This window comes from Hyperolius riggenbachi, chromosome 1 (genome assembly GCF_040937935.1).
Source record: "Hyperolius riggenbachi isolate aHypRig1 chromosome 1, aHypRig1.pri, whole genome shotgun sequence".
In the NCBI taxonomy this organism is placed as follows: Eukaryota; Metazoa; Chordata; class Amphibia; order Anura; family Hyperoliidae; genus Hyperolius; species Hyperolius riggenbachi.
In genome coordinates this window covers 584,842,254-584,862,826 of record NC_090646.1, presented here as the reverse complement: position 1 = coordinate 584,862,826, position 20,573 = coordinate 584,842,254, and the positions used below count along the sequence as shown (strand labels likewise).

The 20,573-nt window shown below is 49.3% G+C and overlaps 1 protein-coding gene across 3 annotated transcripts in view; it reads left to right on the top strand.

Moving 5' to 3' along the window:
• LOC137558046 (transmembrane protein 272-like) overlaps positions 1–20,364 on the top strand; it is a 55,754-nt gene extending 35,390 nt beyond the window's left edge. The window contains exons 6-7 of one of the 3 annotated variants that reach the window (XM_068271712.1): positions 501–657; positions 20,231–20,364. In XM_068271712.1, the coding sequence (XP_068127813.1) occupies positions 501–657; positions 20,231–20,240 (167 nt within the window). In that variant the 3' untranslated portion in view covers positions 20,241–20,364. Of the gene's footprint in view, positions 1–204; positions 282–500; positions 658–20,230 lie in introns of those variants that run through there. The other 2 variants (XM_068271713.1, XM_068271714.1) reach the window with 2 other exon arrangements.
• The last annotated feature ends 209 nt before the right edge of the window (positions 20,365–20,573 follow it).

Genomic DNA, 20,573 nt, shown 5'->3' with positions numbered 1-20,573 from the left:
TCACATCACCAGACATGCCCAGTTGCTTCATGGCTGTTCAGGCCTCAAAGACCACATAAAATTCTCCTCTCTGCACTCTGTTGGTGTAGAGAGGATTTTATGTGAACTTCGATGCTATCACTGATGTTAAAAACAAGCATAAATTGTAGGAAAGATTTTTTTCTATCATTGTAAATTATCTATTCGTGTTTTCCTGTATTCCAGCTACATCATGTCAATTTTGATGCTCCTGGTCAATATTACTTTAAAACATATCTATAAAATAAAAATTGAGGCCCCACTCTCAGCGTCAGCAGCTCAGCTTGTTACACAGCCAATCACCAGATACAAATGGGATCACACGGGCAGAAGTGCATGGAATCTGAGGTTTGAGAATTTGCATAGGAAATTTTATGACCATAGTATCAGCTGTAGACATTAAAATTGGTGATTTAACCTTTCTTTTTGTATAGTTCAGGTATTTTATTGTAAATTAACATTCTTTTTTTTCAATTTTTAAGGCAACTTTTGGATCTGGGGATATAGGTTTGAGGCATTCTGTCAGATGGAGCTTTATTGGTTCGCCGTTTCAATTCTGATAATTCGATATTGTGTTTTAAGCTCATTCCTTTATTGTCGATATTGTAAATGCTGTTCTCCAAGAGCGACTTACGAAAGGTAATATTACTGAAATGTGTTATTGTTGAAGGAGCTCTGAAGTGAGAGAAATATGGAACAGATTTCTCTCACTTCATGTCCTAGAACAGAGGTCAGGAACTTTTTTGGCTGAGAGAGCCATAAACACCACATATTTTAAAATGTATTTCCGTGAGAGCCATACAATATGTTTCAAACTGGGACAGTGCGCATACGCAGCAGAAGACTCATGTCCCTGTAGCCATGGTGATGTGTATACAGTTGATCCGCTGAGCAGCGGAAGTGTCAGACACGTCTTTAGCTTCTCTTGGGTTTCAGCAACATCAGCAATTTCCCCGAGAGCCAGACAGGAGAAATACTGACGAACAGCTTGTACAATTAGCTAGCTGACTTGGGGGTTGATTCACTTTGCAGGACGAGATCAAGTGACAGGCAGCCTATTGGGCCAATCAAAGTACCGGATATCATCCTACAAAGTCAATGGACCTGACAGGGTCCAGAGTGGGACAATTGGAGCAGCTGTTCATTTTGGGGGAGCGCGAGTAAGTTAGTAGTGCACGCTACAGCAGTAGCGTGCCTACTTTGAAAATTTTACTTGCTCTGCCACACTAAGCTGCGCTGCTTGAGCAGTGTAGCTTAGTGAATCAACCCCTACTGATTTGTCTGTGAGCCAGATGTAGCCATCAAAAGAGCCACATCTGGCTCACGAGCCACAGGTTCCCTACCCCTGGCCTAGAACATTGGTGGCAAACCTATGGCACGTGTGCCAGAGGCAGCACTCAGAGCCCTCTCTGTGGGCACACATGCTTTCTCCCCAGCTAGTGGTGTAGGGATCAGATGAGAAAGGGGTCCGCAGCAGACCCCTCTTGCTACCTATACTGGGGGGCACATCTGGCTACTTATACTGGGTGCTTATCTTGCTACTAGTGATGCTCAAATACCCCTTTTTAAAATTCGAGTTTGGTCGAATTCGAATAGTAAATTATTCGAGGTCAGTCGAATATTCGAGTCGAATAATTTTTACTATTCGATTCGACCTCGGACTTCGAGCTCACTATTCGAGTCGGTATTCGAGCTCACTATTCGAGCTGACTATTCGAATTGGCCTTAAATAGCTTCCAACACTTGTTTTGAGGGTGAATGATGCAAGAAACATCTTTTTTTCCAAGTAACAACAGCAAGTGATTATGTGGGGATGTTCCTTTAAAAAAAAAGGTGGAAAGAGAAGTTGTGTCCTTAATTTTGTTCAGTAGTGTTACTGTATATACTTGTTCTTCTTCTTCTTTATCTTTCTTCTTCTTCTTCTAGATCTTCTTCTTCTATATCTTCTTCTTCTTCTTCTATATTGTCTTCTTCTTCTTCTTCTTCTTCTTCATCATCTTCTTCTTCTTCTTCTTCATCATCTTCTTCTTCTTCATCTTCTTCATCTTCTTCTTCTTCTTCATCTTCATCTTCTTCTTCTTCTTCATCTTCATCTTCTTCATCTTCTTCTTCTTCATCTTCTTCTTCTTCTTCATCTTCTTCTTCTTCTTCTTCATCTTCTTCATCTTCTTCTTCTTCTTCTTCTTCATCTTCTTCATCTTCTTCTTCTTCTTCTTCTTCTTCTTCTTCATCTTCTTCATCTTCTTCTTCTTCTTCTTCTTCATCTTCTTCTTCTTCTTCTTCTTCATCTTCTTCTTCTTCTTCATCTTCATCTTCTTCTTCTTCATCTTCTTCTTCTTCATCTTCTTCATCTTTTTCTTCTTTTTCATCTTCTTCATCATCTTCTTCATCTTCTTCTTCATCTTCTTCTTCATCTTCATCTTCTCCTTCTCCTTCTTTTTCAATATCGTCTTCTTCTTCTTCACGTATTTCTCTTTTCAATTTTTTTTTTAAAGAAATGCAGCTATTTTTGAGCGTAACAAATAGCTGGTGGGCGCACGCATGTTGGAAGCGCCATTGTATGTGCTCCCTGGCAGTGGAAACACAAAGACAGCAGGAGGTAAATTCAGCAGCAGGAGGAGGAGGATGAGTGTGTGGCAGCAGGCAGTCAATGAGGCAGGCAGCTCGCCGTGACATAATAGCCCTGGTACCTAGCGGTGATACCAGGGCTGTAAATAAACACAACAGGAGGTCCCAGACAGCGGTCGTGCAGCCCACATTGTGTCCAATACACAACTGGGACAACACAGTTTTCAACCCGGGCACCTCAGAAAAATTAAACCTTTTTTTTTTTTTTTTTAATGGTTTGTTTGGTTTTGGTTTTGCAACCAATATAGCTATTGTTTGACGTAATAGCTGGTGGCAGAGTGGCAGCAGAAGGTAATTCTGTGTACCCTGGCAGTGGGAAACACAAACAGACAGCAACAGCAGCAGGAGGAATGGAGGAGTAATGTGAGCAGCTATTGTTTGACGTAATAGCTGGTGGCAGAGTGGCAGCAGAAGGTAAATCATCTGTGTACCCTGGCAGTGGGAAACACAGACAGACAGCAGCAGCAGCAGCAGGAGGAGGTATGGAGGAGCAGTGTGAGTGTGGCAGCAGGTAGGCAGCGTGACATAATAGCCCTGGTACCTAGCGGTGATACCAGGGCTGTAAATAAACACAACAGGAGGTCCCAGACAGCGGTCGTGCAGCCCACATTGTGTCCAATACACAACTGGGACAACACAGTTTTCAACCCGGGCACCTCAGAAAAATTAAACCTTTTTTTTTTTTTAATGGTTTGTTTGGTTTTGGTTTTGCAACCAATATAGCTATTGTTTGACGTAATAGCTGGTGGCAGAGTGGCAGCAGAAGAAGGTAATTCTGTGTACCCTGGCAGTGGGAAACACAGACAGACAGCAACAGCAGCAGGAGGAATGGAGGAGTAGGCGAGCAGCTATTGTTTGACGTAATAGCTGGTGGCAGAGTGGCAGCAGAAGGTAAATCATCTGTGTAGTGTACCCTGGCAGTGGGAAACACAGACAGACAGCAGCAGCAGCAGCAGGAGGAGGTATGGAGGAGCAGTGTGAGTGTGGCAGCAGGTAGGCAGCGTGACATAATAGCCCTGGTACCTAGCGGTGATACCAGGGCTGTAAATAAACACAACAGGAGGTCCCAGACAGCGGTCGTGCAGCCCACATCGTGTCCAATACACAACTGGGACAACACAGTTTTCAACCCGGGCACCTCAGAAAAATTAAACCTTTTTTTTTTTTATGGTTTTTTGGTTTTTGGTTTTACAACCAATATAGCTATTGTTTGACGTAATAGCTGGTGGCAGAGTGGCAGCAGAAGAAGGTAATTCTGTGTACCCTGGCAGTGGGAAACACAGACAGACAGCAGCAGCAGGAGGAGGAATGGAGGAGTAGGCGAGCAGCTATTGTTTGACGTAATAGCTGGTGGCAGAGTGGCAGCAGAAGAAGGTAATTCTGTGTACCCTGGCAGTGGGAAACACAGACAGACAGCAGCAGCAGGAGGAGGAATGGAGGAGTAGGCGAGCAGCTATTGTTTGACGTAATAGCTGGTGGCAGAGTGGCAGCAGAAGGTAAATCATCTGTGTACCCTGGCAGTGGGAAACACAGACAGACAGCAGCAGCAGGAGGAGGAATGGAGGAGTAGGCGAGCAGCTATTGTTTGACGTAATAGCTGGTGGCAGAGTGGCAGCAGAAGGTAAATCATCTGTGTACCCTGGCAGTGGGAAACACAGACAGACAGCAGCAGCAGGAGGAGGAGGAATGGAGGAGTAGGCGAGCAGCTATTGTTTGACGTAATAGCTGGTGGCAGAGTGGCAGCAGAAGGTAAATCATCTGTGTACCCTGGCAGTGGGAAACACAGACAGACAGCAGCAGCAGCAGCAGGAGGAGGTATGGAGGAGCAGTGTGAGTGTGGCAGCAGGTAGGCAGCGTGACATAATAGCCCTGGTACCTAGCGGTGATACCAGGGCTGTAAATAAACACAACAGGAGGTCCCAGACAGCGGTCGTGCAGCCCACATTGTGTCCAATACACAACTGGAACAACACAGTTTTCAACCCGGGCACCTCAGAAAAATTAAACCTTTTTTTTTTTTAATGGTTTGTTTGGTTTTGGTTTTGCAACCAATATAGCTATTGTTTGACGTAATAGCTGGTGGCAGAGTGGCAGCAGAAGAAGGTAATTCTGTGTACCCTGGCAGTGGGAAACACAGACAGACAGCAGAAGGGCAGTACACAGCAGCCCACTGTAGGTGTAAAATGTGTGGCTGCAGGCGACGTAATAGTCAAAGTGAACCAGGCTGGCTTAGTGAGCAGGAGCCAGGAGGTGGTAAAGGGTGGTAAAGCACATTAACGATGATTCCGGCAGCCAGTTCATGTCCCCCTCTCGCCGACAACAGGGGCCAGGAACTCGCCTTCCACCCACGCCTGGTTCATCTTGAGAAACGTCAGTCTGTCCACAGACTTGTGAGACAGACGTGAGCGTTTCTCGGTGACCACGCCACCAGCTGCACTGAAGCAGCGCTCGGACAGCACGCTGGAAGGGGGGCAGGACAGCACTTCCAGGGCGCACTGCGCCAGCTCGCTCCAGATCTCCATGCGCTTGACCCAATACTCCATGGGATCAACAGGGGCATCGCTGTCAAGCCCGCTGTACGACCCCATGTAGTCAGCCACCATGCGGGTCAGGCGCTGGCTGTGACCGGAGGAGGATGCTGCTGCATGCATCTCCTCTCTAGTCACTGCTGCCGGAGCCTCTACAGTCCTGTAGAGCTCGTGGCTGAGAGACAGCAGGTCTGTGGGGCGCTTGCTGCTGCTGGATGCAGGCACCTGCTGCTGCCTCTGTGCTGGCTGCTGGACAGTGGGGGTGGAAGGCTGGGGGAAGGCTTCCTCCAAGCGCTCAACAAGGGCCTGCTGCAAGCTCCTTATTTGTTGCGCTGGGTCTCCTCCTGCAGGCGGCAGGAACTGGCTCAACTTCCCCTTGAGGCGTGGGTCCAACATCATGCTGATCCAGATGTCCTCCCTCTGCTTCATCTGGATCACCCTGGGGTCCCTGCGCAGGCACGTCAGCATGTGCGCTGCCATTGGGAAGAGGCGGGCCACGTCTGCTGGCACATCGACGTCAGTGCTGTCCTCATCCTCCTCCTCTGCCGCCTCATCCTCTCTCCACCCCCGCACCAACTCAGCTGCGCTGTGCTGATCCCCCTCATCAGCAGCCAGGTCAGGGACCTCCACCAAGTCCTCCTCCTCCTCCCCCTCAGAGGTGGACTGCGCAGCTGGTTGCCGCTCCTGCTGGTCCAAGGCTGCCGCTCCCTGTTCCAGCAAAGCATCGAGGGCCCTGTTCAGCAGAGAAACCAGGGGCACCCACTCGCAGACCATAGCATGGTCCCTGCTCACCATGTTTGTGGCCTGCAGTAAGGGAGCCAGCACTAAGCACACCTGCTGCATGTGCCTCCAGTCATCATCGGGGACGATGGACGGGATGTTGCTGGTCTTGTCCCTTCTCTGAGCTGCGGAAACAGTGGCCAGGGCAAGGTACTGTTTGACAGCGTGCCTCTGTTCAACCAGACGCTCCAACATCGCCAGGGTGGAGTTCCAGCGAGTCGGAACGTCAAGGATCAGCCGATGGCGTGGCAGATCCAGCTCCTTTTGCACGTCTTCCAGGCTCGCACAGGCTGCAGCCGAGCGCCGGAAGTGACGCACAACATTCCTTGCCGTTTCCAGCAGTTCGCCCATCCCCTGGTAGGTGCGCAGGAACTTCTGCACCACCAGGTTCAGCACGTGGGCAAGACAGGGGATGTGGGTCAGGTTTCCCCTGTCTATTGCGGCAATCAGATTGGCCCCATTGTCGGCCACCACCTCTCCGACTCTGAGGCCTCTGGGGGTCAGCCAAATCCTCTCCTGCTCCTGGAGTTTGGCCAACACATGGGTTGCCGTCAGCTTGGTCTTCCCAAGGCTGACCAAGTGCAGCAGCGCTTGGCAGTGGCGGGCCTTCACGCTGCTGCTGAGGCGGGGGGTTTGGCCAGGTGTGCCGGAGGATGGCAGAGGATCGGAGGAACCTGCTGCAGTTCCCCTGACCCTGCGGGGTGGCACCACCCACTGTGTTGCTGCTGCTGCTGTGCCCGCTGCTGCTCTCCCATCCTCACCCCCTTCCACCAAGCTGACCCAGTGGACAGTGAAGGACAGGTAGCGGCCTGTCCCGAAGCGGCTGCTCCAGGAGTCCATGGTGACGTGGACCCTTTCACCAACCGCGTGCTCCAGCCCTCGCTCCACATTGGCCATCACAAAGCAGTGCAGTGCAGGAATGGCCTTGCGGGCAAAGAAGTGTCTGCTGGGGAGCTGCCAGTCTGGGGCTGCGCAAGCAAGCAGCGCACGAATGTCGCTCCCCTCCTGCACGAGCGTGTACGGCAGGAGTTGGGAGCACATGGCCCGTGCCAGCAAGCCGTTCAGCTGCCGCACGCGACGGCTGCTGGGAGGCAGAGCCCTAACCACCCCCTGGAAGGACTCGCTCAAAAGGCTCTGGCGTGGCCTTTTGCTGACACGGGAATCAGCAGACACAGCAGAGGAGGCCACTGAGGACTGGCTGCCAGAACAGGCCTCAGTGTCGGCGGCAGGAGTTGCAGAGGGGGGAGGAGCAGTGCGTTTCCGCACTCCTGCTGGTGCTGCTGGAGGAGCAGGAGGGCGGGTGGCTGCTGTTGCTGCTGCTGCTGAAGGCTGTGCAGTGATGGGTGTGGTGCCACTGCCAGCAGCAGATGCCTTCAGCCTCTGGAACTCCTCATGCTGGTGGAAATGTTTAGCCGCAAGGTGGTTGATGAGCGAGCTGGTGCTGAACTTTAAGGGGTCTGCACCTCTGCTCAACTTCCGCTGACAGTGGTTGCAAGTGGCGTACTTGCTGTACACAGTGGGCATGGTGAAAAACCGCCAGATTGGTGACAGAAACTTCCCCCTACGGCATGGAAGCGCTGCTGCCTGTCTCCCTGTGGTGGTTGGGGGGGGGGGGCTTGGGTGCGGCTGGTGGTGGTACTGGCTGATGCTGCTGCTGCTGCTGCTGAGCCTGAGACACCAGCAGGCTGTGGGACGCTGCCAATGCTTGCAATGATGCGCCTCCTTGCAAGGCCCACAAGCGCATCCTCCTCCTCCTCCTCAGAGCTGCTGAGGACGACATCCCCTGGAGGTGGTGGCACCCAGTCTCTGTCTGTCACCGGGTCATCATCATCCTCCCCCTCCTGAAACATGTCCTGCTGGGATGAGGACCCCCCAAACTCCTCTCCTGATGCATGGATGGGCTGCTTGACTGTCGCCACAGTCTTGCTGTCCAATCCCTCATCCCCCAAAGTGCCCATCAGCATCTCCTCCTCAAGATCGCCAACAACAGCAGACAATTTACTCATGATGCCTGGGGTCAAAAGACTGCTGAATGACAGGTCGGCGAGTGACGGTGAACTGGCCTCCTCCCCAGACCCTGCTGGGCGGCTGCTGCGAACAGGGGTGGTGGTGGTGGTGGTGGTGGTGGTGAGGGTGGAGGCCTCGGATGCAGAGCTGATGGCGGGCTGCTCATCCTCCGTCATCAGTTGCACCACAGTGTCTGCATCCTTTTCCTCAATGGGACGTTTCCGACCCGGCTGGAGGAAAATGGGAGCAGGTGCTACATGCTGCTGCTGCTGTGTCTCTGCAGCGTGAGTTGCAGATGCTCCTGCTGGGCGGCGCCCAAGGCGTCCACGGCCAGTGGCTATGGGAGGAATGTTAGCCACTGACGCTGCTGCTGCTGCTGCGGAACTGTGCATGGTGGCGCGCCCGCGGCCGCGGCTTGCCACAATGCTGCTCCCTCTCCTCCTGATTCCCTTGCTGCCCTTCCCCTTGCCCAAACCGCGCTGGCTGCCACTTCCAGACATCTTCAATGTTTTGGGCGTATAGACAAAAGTTTTTTAAAAGGGCGGGTGAAAAGTGGGGTACTTTAATGGAGTGGGTTGGTTGGTGAGGTGACTGAGTGAGTGTCCCCTAGTACAGTAAGTAAGTAGTAACAGTCAGGAAGTACAACTAGCAGTTACAATAATCAGTAGTAATCACAAGTAAATTTAGTGTGTGTACACTCAGACAGTGAGTGCATGCACGCAGGAGCTAGTAGCCTATGAACACAGTGACTGAGTGTCCTAGACTCCTAGTACAGTAAGAGTAAGTAGTAACAGTAAGTAGAACTAACTAATTACAATAATCAATCAGCGATCAGAAGGAAATGGAGTGTGGGTGGTGTGTGTACACTCAGACAGTGAGTGCACGCACGCAGGAGCTAGTAGCCTATGAACACAGTGACTGAGTGTCCTAGACTCCTAGTACAGTAAGAGTAAGTAGTAACAGTAAGTAGAACTAACTAATTACAATAATCAATCAGCGATCAGAAGGAAATGGAGTGTGGGTGGTGTGTGTACACGCAGACAGTGAGTGCACGCACGCAGGAGCTAGTAGCCTATGAACACAGTGACTGAGTGTCCTAGACTCCTAGTACAGTAAGAGTAAGTAGTAACAGTAAGTAGAACTAACTAATTACAATAATCAATCAGCGATCAGAAGGAAATGGAGTGTGGGTGTGTGTACACTCAGACAGTGAGTGCACGCACGCAGGAGCTAGTAGCCTATGAACACAGTGACTGAGTGTCCTAGACTCCTAGTACAGTAAGAGTAAGTAGTAACAGTAAGTAGAACTAACTAATTACAATAATCAATCAGCGATCAGAAGGAAATGGAGTGTGGGTGTGTGTACACTCAGACAGTGAGTGCACGCACGCAGGAGCTAGTAGCCTATGAACACAGTGACTGAGTGTCCTAGACTCCTAGTACAGTAAGAGTAAGTAGTAACAGTAAGTAGAACTAACTAATTACAATAATCAATCAGCGATCAGAAGGAAATGGAGTGTGGGTGGTGTGTGTACACTCAGACAGTGAGTGCACGCACGCAGGAGCTAGTAGCCTATGAACACAGTGACTGAGTGTCCTAGACTCCTAGTACAGTAAGAGTAAGTAGTAACAGTAAGTAGAACTAACTAATTACAATAATCAATCAGCGATCAGAAGGAAATGGAGTGTGGGTGTGTGTACACTCAGACAGTGAGTGCACGCACGCAGGAGCTAGTAGCCTATAAACACAGTGACTGAGTGTCCTAGACTCCTAGTACAGTAAGAGTAAGTAGTAACAGTAAGTAGAACTAACTAATTACAATAATCAATCAGCGATCAGAAGGAAATGGAGTGTGGGTGGTGTGTGTACACTCAGACAGTGAGTGCACGCACGCAGGAGCTAGTAGCCTATGAACACAGTGACTGAGTGTCCTAGACTCCTAGTACAGTAAGAGTAAGTAGTAACAGTAAGTAGAACTAACTAATTACAATAATCAATCAGCGATCAGAAGGAAATGGAGTGTGGGTGGTGTGTGTACACTCAGACAGTGAGTGCACGCACGCAGGAGCTAGTAGCCTATGGACAGTGACTGAGTGTCCTAGACTCCTAGTACAGTAAGAGTAAGTAGTAACAGTAAGTACAACTAACTAATTACGATAATCAATCAGCGATCAGAAGGAAATGGAGTGTGGGTGTGTGTACACTCAGACAGTGAGTGCACGCACGCAGGAGCTAGTAGCCTATGGACAGTGACTGAGTGTCCTAGACTCCTAGTACAGTAAGAGTAAGTAGTAACAGTAAGTACAACTAACTAATTACGATAATCAATCAGCGATCAGAAGGAAATAGAGTGTGTGTTGTGTGTGTACACTCAGACAGTGAGTGCAGTGCGCACACGCAGGAGCTAGTAGCCTATATGAACAGTGACAGTGAGTGTCCCTACGGGTACAGTAAGAGTAAGTAGTAAGTAAGTACAACTAACTAACAATAATCTATCAGTAATCAGAAGGAAATAGAGTGTGTGTACACACAGACAGTGAGTGAGTGCACACACGCAGGAGCTAGCTAGTAGCCTATAAACAGTGACAGTCAGTGAGTGTCCTACTCCTAGTACAGTATAACTACAATACTATTAGTAAAGGACAGCAGAAATACTGGTATAGATGAGAGAAATAAACAGAGGACAGCTGCCCACAGAGGCAAGGCCCCCCTGAGGCCTAAACCTGTAAGCTTGCAGCAGCTGCCTGTCTCTAATGTAACACACAAGCTACTAACTAAAATACAATGTCTAAATAACTAACAACAATATAGGTGTGTATAGGAGGTGTATGTGAGCAAAAACGCTAGGTAAATGACCACAATAGAGCTCTTGCTAAGCCAAAGCACAAAGGAGCAACTCTCTCTCTGTACAAGTCTCAGGCAAGCACGGAGAAACGGAACATGGCGGCCGCTATTTATAGGGTAGGGGCTGGCCAGGGTCCCCCTCTGTGATTGGCTGCTGTCAGAGGGCCTGGGAGCCCTCTGATTGGCTCTAAGGACATCAATCTGGGCTATGACGCTATTCGAGCTCGGTACCGAGCTCGAATAGCGCCAGGTTGCTCGAATAGCTCGAATAGTGAATGGGCTATTCGAGTGTACTCGGATAGCCCATTCGAATAGCTCCAGCTATTCGGAGCTCGAATACCGAGCTCGAATAGCTGAAAAAGAGCTCGAATATTCGAGCTACTCGAATATTCGAGCTCTGCTGAGCACCACTGCTTGCTACATACACTGTAGAGCTATGCATACAGTATGTCAAAAAAGGCCGCAGGAAAAAAGGGCATGGTGTATAGCCGAAGTTTTAAGATATTATCTATTACAATATTTTTATTGTTTCTTCATCTTTATCTGACATACTGTAGAATAATAAATATGTTAAAATAACTGTAATAAAATCACAAAATATTGTCTATAACAACGAAAACGAAAAATATTGTTACAGTCGTAATAAGCATAGTAAAACGTGGTAGAAGTGAACGGTGGTCCGCACAATGGCCCATATGCAATTTACTTTTTCTCCTGAGTTTTCTCCTAGATCATTTTTCATCTTCTCTTTAAAATATGTTTTCAGCACTATGCAATTGAAAAAAGTACTCAAAAAACTTGAAAAGTATTATCAAATTTATTTAGAGTATTTTCTTGCTTGCTGCTTGGTGGTTTAAAAGCCATCCTATTGACATGTTTAAAATTATCACCAAGGAGAAATCTCAGGTGAGAAAGTGAATTGCATATGGCCCAATGTCATTAGAAGATAAAAATGCTTTATTAAATTAGGCACATCTCAAGCTAACATCCAAACACCACATGCTGACATGTTTCGGATGTAACACTGTCCTTAATCATATTAATCATAGCCTATAGGCCTATAGGCTATGGTTAAGGACAGGGTTACATCCGAAACATGTCAGCACGTGGTGTTCGGATGTTTGCTTGAGATGTGCCTAATTTAATAAAGCATTTTTATCTTCTAACGACATTGTGTGGACCACCCTTCACTTCTTCCATGATTGGCTCTCTGGGTCCGAACAACCTGGATCTTGCACCGTCGGAAGATTGAGGTTTGAGCAGAATTCCACCCTCAATGTAAGCATAGTAAAACATTGGTAAATATTACCATTGTTTTACTACAACTACACCTAACCCTACTCTCACACAGAACCCTCCCTCTACCAATGCCTAACCCTAAACCAGTGGTGCCTAACAGGGATGCTCGGATGTGCCTCATCCACGAATTCGGCAATCCGTGTGGTTGCAAAAAAAAATCCGCATTCGGCCCCGCCGCATGCGGATTTTCGTCCGCGTCCACGCAACCACGCGGATTTTTTCCCGTAAATGGCGTAATCACGCGTGGATTCACGCCCGGAGGCGGATTTTCTTTTAACGTTAATAACAAAGCCCCCATACATGCTACAGTCCCCCAAATAGCATGGATTATCGAGGTGATAAGGGGCAACATAACTTCAACATAAAAAATTCCCCCAAAAATTTTTTTTCTAGAGAAAATGGATTTTAAAGTGAAATCAACACTTTAAATGGGGCTATTAATTGGTAATAAGTGGTTTTAAAAAGGGATATACGCGTTAAGCAGTCAAAGAGGTGAAGGCGAGTTCCAATGGCACTTGGCGGCGAAGGTACCGCTGGAGGAGGATGAGTGGCTGACGGCAAAAAGGCTCCAGAGAGGTTTTTGTAATTTTTTTTTTGTTTTTTTTGCAGCAATTAGCAATGACATCGCAGCAGAGTTGTCAGTGGACACGGGCAGTGTGAACGCAGAGTGCAGTGGTGGTAGCGACTGAGTCAGGAGAAGGACTATGCGGGCGGTCAGTTCAGCAGCACAGAAGGACCACGGCAACATACTGGTGGTAGTAGTAGCAGCACAGCGTCATAGTGCTGGCCAAAAAATTAAATGCACCCGGTGACCCGGGCAGTGTGAACGCAGAGTGTAGTAGCGACTGAGTCAGGAGGACAAAGCGGGCGGTCAGTTCAGCAGCAGCAGCACAGTAGTAGTAGCACAGCGTCATAGTGCTGGCCAAAAAATTAAATGCACCCGGCGACCCGGGCAGTGTGAACGCAGAGTGTAGTAGCGACTGAGTCAGGAGGACAAAGCGGGCGGTCAGTTCAGCAGCAGCAGCACAGTAGTAGTAGCACAGCGTCATAGTGCTGTCCAAAACATTAAATGCACCCGGCGACCCGGGCAGTGTGAACGCAGAGTGTAGTAGCGACTGAGTCAGGAGGACAAAGCGGGCGGTCAGTTCAGCAGCAGCAGCACAGTAGTAGTAGCACAGCGTCATAGTGCTGGCCAAAAAATTTAATGCACCCGGCGACCCGGGCAGTGTGAACGCAGAGTGTAGTAGCGACTGAGTCAGGAGGACAAAGCGGGCGGTCAGTTCAGCAGCTCAGAAGGAGGACCATGGCAACTTACTGGTAGTAGTACCATAACACCAAAAAATTAACCAAGGTAGGCACTAGGCAGGTAGTAAATGTCTTTATAAAGGCAGGCATAGTTAACAACAGCACATGCAGCAGCCACTTCATGTCCCCCTGTGTCCGACAATAGGGGCCAGGAACTCACCTTCCACCCAAGCCTGGTTGATTTTCAGGAAGGTGAGTTTGTCCATAGAGGCATGGGAAAGCCGAGAGCGCTTCTCTGTGACCACGCCACCGGCCGCACTAAAGCATCTCTCTGAGAGGACACTGGAAGGAGGGCAGGATAGGAGTTCCAGGGCGTACTGGGAAAGCTCGCTCCAGATGTCCAGTCTCTTGACCCAGTACAAGCATCAAGGTAATCCAGATGTCCTCCCTTGAACGCATCTGGATCACCCGGGGGTCCCTGCGAAGGCAGCGCAACATGTGCACAGCCATGGGAAACAAGTGGGCCCTGCCAGCAAGATCTTCCTCGTCCTCGCCATTGTCCCATAACGCATGCCTGTCCTCTTCCTGTGCCATGTCGTTGTCCTCCTCAAACAGCCATCCACGTACAACGCCTGCTGCACTCTGCTCCTCCTCCTCCTCCTCATTCAGGAGGACCCACTGGCACACAGAGGCCCGCTCCTCACTGACCATCTTGGTTGCCTCCAGGAAGGGACTCAGCACCAGGCATACTTGCTGCATCAGTGTCCACTGAGTGGCAGTAATCATGGGGACTTGCTGGTTGCTGGGGACACTTGGGTCTAGCATGTAGGCCCTAAGAGCCAGCCTGTGCTGACACAGCCGCTCCAACATGGCCAGAGTCGAATTCCAGCGAACTGGCATGTCGATGATCATCCGGTGTTGTGGCCTTCCATACTGCTGCTGTAAGGTGGACAAGAGTGCAGAGGCAGTGGCTGACAGGCGGAAAAAGCGTACCACCGCCCGGGCATCCTGAAGCAGCTCGCTCATCCCCTGGTAGGTGCGCAAGAAGCGCTGCACCACAAGATTGAGCACGTGGGCCAAGCAGGGGATGTGCTGGAGGTTTCCCTGCTGCACTGCTGCCACCAGGTTGGCCCCGTTATCGGCTGCCACATACCCCACTTCCAGGCCTCTGGGGGTCAGCCACCTCCGCTCCTGCTTCCTGATGGCGGCCAGGATGTTGGTGGCCGTAAGCCTCTCCTTCCCCAGGGTCACCAATTTTAAAAGGGCTTGGCAGTGCCGAGGCTTGGCGCTGCTGCTGCCGAGGCGGGCTTGCTTTCCGGGTGCTGAGGGAGTGTCGTGACAGGACCCTTCTGCATCCCCCCTGATCCCGCGTGGTGGCACCACTAGCTGGGCTGATGCGCTCTTGTCCTCCCTCCCTTCCATCAGTGTCACCCAGTGGGCCGTAAAGGACAGGTAGCGACCTGTCCCAAATCTGCTACTCCACGAGTCCATGGTCACGTGGACCCGCTTGCCCACAGAGTAGTCCAGGGAACGGGCCACGTTTTCCACCGCAAACTTGTGGAGTGCTGGGATCGCGCTCCTGCTGAAATAGTGGCGACTGGGGACTTGCCACTCGGGGATGCCAAATTGGAGCAGCGTCCGCATGGCGCTCCCCTCCTGCACCAGGGAGTAGGGAAGCAGCTGTGATGCCATGGCCCGGGCCAGCAAGCCATTTAGTTTGCGGATCCGCCTGTGGCTTGGAGGCAGAGGCTTGGTCAGACCCTGAAAGGTGTCGCTCAGCAGGGTCTGACGACGCTGGGATGCAGGGGAGACAGAGGAGAGAGACGAACACTGGCTGCCAGCCTCAATGTCTGTGTCCTGAGTAGCCGAGGTGGAAGAGCGCTTGCGTGCTACTGCTGCTGCTGCTGTGGGGGATTCACGACCCTGAGGGAGGGATGATGCTGCTGCGCTGGTGGGCCTTCTGCTCTCAGGAACCCCTGCCAGCAGTGCCTGCTTCCTCTTAAACTCAGCATACTCGCGGCAGTGGCGGCTTCTCAGGTGGCCCTGGAGGGATGAGGTACCCATCTTGCTCAGACTTTTCCCACGGCTCAATCTTTTGCTGCATAACCTGCACACAGCATACCTTTTGTCATCAGTACATTCCTCAAAGCAATCCCACACTGGTGACTTTAATTTACTGCGGCCCCCACTAGCAGAGGGTGCAGCGGAACAATGTGTGGTAGTAGTTGCCGGGGGTTGCATGGTGGTGGTGCCGGCTGAAGCAGTGTCCTGTCTACTTCCTCCACGCCCACTGCTGCCGATGCCCCTGCCCCTGCCTGACATATGGCGATATCCTTGCCTAGGCCGAGGTGACTCGTCATCCTGCTCTGCCTCTGACCATTCTTCCACGGACTCAGCAGGCTGCACATAGTTAGGGTCCACAACGTCATCATCATCAGCAGCATCATCATAATCCAGCTCTTCCTCTGACTCCCCCGCCTCCTCTTCTGTCCCTACATCCCCAGACACAGACCCCTCTTCTTCATCACCAGAACTCAACAACGCTTGTGATTGTGGCCCGATCTCAATCTCTGCCACATCAGTCCCCAGTAAGTCCTGAGCTTCTTGCATCAGCAGGTTCCCAGAAGCCGGACTGAGGGACAGAACGCTGTCATCCTGGGAGGGCTGCTGACCAGTGGGTGCTGGGGTGGATGTCACAACAAGCGTGGGACGTTGGCTGCTGCTGCTGCTTGGAGTGGTGCTCACAGTAGAGGTCTGGGAGGAAGTCATGATGTCCATGAGTACGTCAGGTTCCATTTGCTCAACCACCACACGGGGACCAGAAACTTTAAAATATTTGGACAATGGTGGCGCTGACTCGGCCTAGGCTTTGCTGCCCCCCTTTCTGCTGCATCACGACCACGTACAGCTGGGCGTCCTCTCCCTGGACGTGGAGCAGTCCCAGAAGTGGCTGAGGCAATTGAACTCCCTTTCCTCTCACCCCGCGAAACCCTGCCAGACATGTTGCTATTGCTAGTAATGAATCAATGGATGCAGTGGGCACAGTACAAGGTCACTGAAGGATGCAGTGGGCACAGCAGTGGGCACTGGATATACAACTAGGTCACTGAAGGATGCAGTGGGCACAGTACAAGGTCACTGAAGGATGCAGTGGGCACAGCAGTGGGCACTGGATATACAACTAGGTCACTGAAGGATGCAGTGGGCACAGTACAAGGTCACTGAAGGATGCAGTGGGCACAGTACAAGGTCACTGAAGGATGCAGTGGGCACAGCAGTGGCCACTGGATATACAACTAGGTCACTGAAGGATGCAGTGGGCACAGTACAAGGTCACTGAAGGATGCAGTGGGCACAGCAGTGGGCACTGGATATACAACTAGGTCACTGAAGGATGCAGTGGGCACAGCACAAGGTCACTGAAGGATGCAGTGGGCACAGCAGTGGGCACTGGATATACAACTAGGTCACTGAAGGATGCAGTGGGCACAGTACAAGGTCACTGAAGGATGCAGTGGGCACAGTACAAGGTCACTGAAGGATGCAGTGGGCACAGCAGTGGCCACTGGATATACAACTAGGTCACTGAAGGATGCAGTGGCCACAGTACAAGGTCACTGAAGGATGCACTGGGCACAGCAGTGGGCACTGGATATACAACTAGGTCACTGAAGGATGCAGTGGCCACAGTACAAGGTCACTGAAGGATGCAGTGGGCACAGTACAAGGTCACTGAAGGATGCAGTGGGCACAGCAGTGGCCACTGGATATACAACTAGGTCACTGAAGGATGCAGTGGCCACAGTACAAGGTCACTGAAGGATGCACTGGGCACAGCAGTGGGCACTGGATATACAACTAGGTCACTGAAGGATGCAGTGGCCACAGTACAAGGTCACTGAAGGATGCAGTGGGCACAGTACAAGGTCACTGAAGGATGCAGTGGGCACAGCAGTGGCCACTGGATATACAACTAGGTCACTGAAGGATGCAGTGGCCACAGTACAAGGTCACTGAAGGATGCAGTGGACACAGCAGTGGGCACTGGATATACAACTAGGTCACTGAAGGATGCAGTGGGCACACAAGGATGTCACACTGTGTAATGAGATGCTCATATGCCAGCGAGCGAGCGAGCAGTGGGCACTGGGCACGGCACAAGGTCAATGACAGAATGAATGAACAGCGCTGGCAGAGAGTGGCGGCGCCGGCGGTGTGACTGGCTGCCTGCAAATAGTACAAGTGTATAAACTGTCACTGGAATATACAAGTGAACACTGCAGCTGCACTAACCTGCCTGCCTGCACTCTACACACAGATAATCCCCACTCCCACTACACTGCAGCACTGAACCTGCCTGCACAGCACTACACACAGTTAAATAATCACTAGACTCCCACACTCCCACTACACTACACTGACTACAACTAACTACAGCAATCACTCACTGACTAGCTAACTGTGTACAGTATAAGAGCAGTGTTAGCAAAAAAAACGCTTTGTTTTTAACACAATAAATGCACTTGCTCAAACAACAATGGCCTGGAGATAATCCTCTCAGCACCACAGTCTAGCAAGGACAGAGCTTTTCCATCATGGCCGCCGCTTTATATTCAGGAGGGGAGGGCATAGCTCCCCTCCTGTGATTGGTTGCTAGGGCCTGGCTGGAGCACTCTGATTGGCCTGCAATGTGTCACTTCCGCATAGTTTGACGCATTTCCGCAAACCACGACTTCAGCGCCGGGTTTCACGAGCGTGAATGCGGATTTCTGTCCGCATTCACGCGTAGCCGAAGCAGATTTTCGTGGTTGAAAATCTATTCACGGCTTAGCGTGTCCGAGGCGGAATGCATCAAAATGGTCGTGAATCCACGCGTAAGCGTGATCACGACCTGGCGGTGAGCACCACTGGTGCCTAACCCTGAACCCCCCCCCCCCCCCCCTGGTGGTGCCTAACCCTAACCCCCCCCGGTGATGCCTAATCCTAAGACCCCATCTGGTGGTGCCTAACCATAAAACCTCCTTCCTGATGCCGAACCCTTTCTCTGCTGCAAATAACGTTAATACAAAAAGATATACATTTCTAAGATAATAAAACTGAAAATTATAATTTACAATGTCATAATTCTCAAAACAAATTTCAAAATGATATTTATTGAAACACTAATCTTTTATATATATATTTATATATTTTTTAAATGAAAAATTTCAGTTGGATGGTCATGGCGCCCGCTATTTATCAGGTGCCCAAATTTCTTCTTTGGCGCCCGATAGCTGATATTTTGCATTAGTGCCTCTGGGGCGCCCAAATAATCTATTAGCCCCAAGTGCCCAAATTTCCTTGATTCCCTTCTGGTTACCCCTACTGGGAGCATACCTAGGGCTTCCTAATACTGGTAGTACCTCTGGTTATGTACACTGGGGTACTACCTAATATTTGGGAGTACCTATACATCAGTATTTGGTTTAAACTGCCATGTTGGCACTTTGCGACTAATAAGCGGGTTTTGGGTTTCAGTTTGGGCACTCAGCCTCTGAAAAGTTCACCATCACTGTCCTAGAACGAGTATGCAGACAGGTGTTCTTACCTTGTGCACTACTGGATGCCTGGTAAGCAGCTCCTCAGGTCTCAAACTACCTGACCACTTTGGCGGTGCCCTGTCTCAGCTGGATTGCTCATATAGCTTGCGTAGCATCAGAAATGAAAAAAGAGACGGCACACTAATGGCTGCAATAAACTTGCTGTGTATTAGCGAACAAGACACTACATGTTACGGAGGACTAACCTCCTTCATCAGGTGTAAAACCTGGCTGCATTTTGCTTCAGGTGTGTGGCTTAGAATATATTGAAGCCAAAACATCAGCATAGCAGGTAGTCTGAATGGCATTTTTAGGAAGGGGATAAAATGACAGCCAACATACTCCTTCCATCTTCAGGTCTCCTTCATCCTCATATCTGGTCATTTCTAATCATTGTTTCGGACCTGCACATACGCAAATGCACCTCTTTGTTTTCAGTGTCCTATATTTATTGAGTTCAGTTATTGATACAGTGATTAGTTTATAGTGACTCTAACATTTCAGAATAAATGTTTTAAACACTGACAAAATATTCAAGAAAAATGTGCTTTCCTAGTTTTTACAACCGGTACAATTATCATATTTGCTTTTGTGCACAAGTATTATTATTCATTTAGAAATTATAAGTTCCCAAAGTTCAGTTTATTTACTTTGAAAGCTGCTGATGCATTTTATTCATAACTGTTGTAATTATATTGTAAATGCAGCCAGTAGTGATTTCTGAGCAGTGATTCAGTTCAGGACTCATTAGCAGAAGTTTCTGCACAGCCAGAGAATGCTTTCTTAATTGTATGAAGTGAATAATGTAAACACAAGATAAGGTTATACCAGTTTGGATGTGGCTGTCCCCTGCAGGAAAAAAAAGTCAGTCCTGTGATTTTTGCCTTTTGAATGTTGTTTTACTAAAAAAAAAAAAATTATGTTAGTATACTGTATTATATGCTGTAAATAATATTTTAGAGTAAAGAAGAAATGCTGGATTTCATTCCATTTTAAAGCGAACCTATACATGCGTTGGTTACAGCACATGTGCTGGGTCAGGTCTACAGCCATGAGTTTAACAAAAATAGGGAGGAGGAGGTACAATGTTTACATAAAAAATGTATAATTACCTAGTAAGTGCATTTTGGTCTGCCCGTCATATAACTTCAGTTGTCCTTTAAGAGACTACCATAAAGCAACCAGCTGACATGGCTGTCTCCACTCACTCCATCAACTGTTTGTTGATTCATATACAGTTTGATGTTACTATTCTTTACTTTGTGTCAGTTTTGTAATATTCTACCATGCTTGTGTTTCAGAATGGAATAAAAAATGGACAACGTGAAGTCACATTGATGAAACCAGATCACTCGAGTTGCACACTTAACAGATTATCTGTGTAGCACTTCATAACCTAAATTCTTTCTACAAATAAATGTAAATACTGTTGTTATCATACTTGTTCTATGTACTAGATATATTTCTTACATTCTGTTTTGGTTATTCTTTGAAATACATACTGTACGCTCACTGTCATGGCCCAGATGATAGACTTGAGAGCATACCTACGTTGCCGTGCGACTATTGCGGCAACCTGCGGGGACGTGCAGCGAACCAGAATTCATAGTAAGTCCGTGGCAATGCACATGTTTTTAAACGACC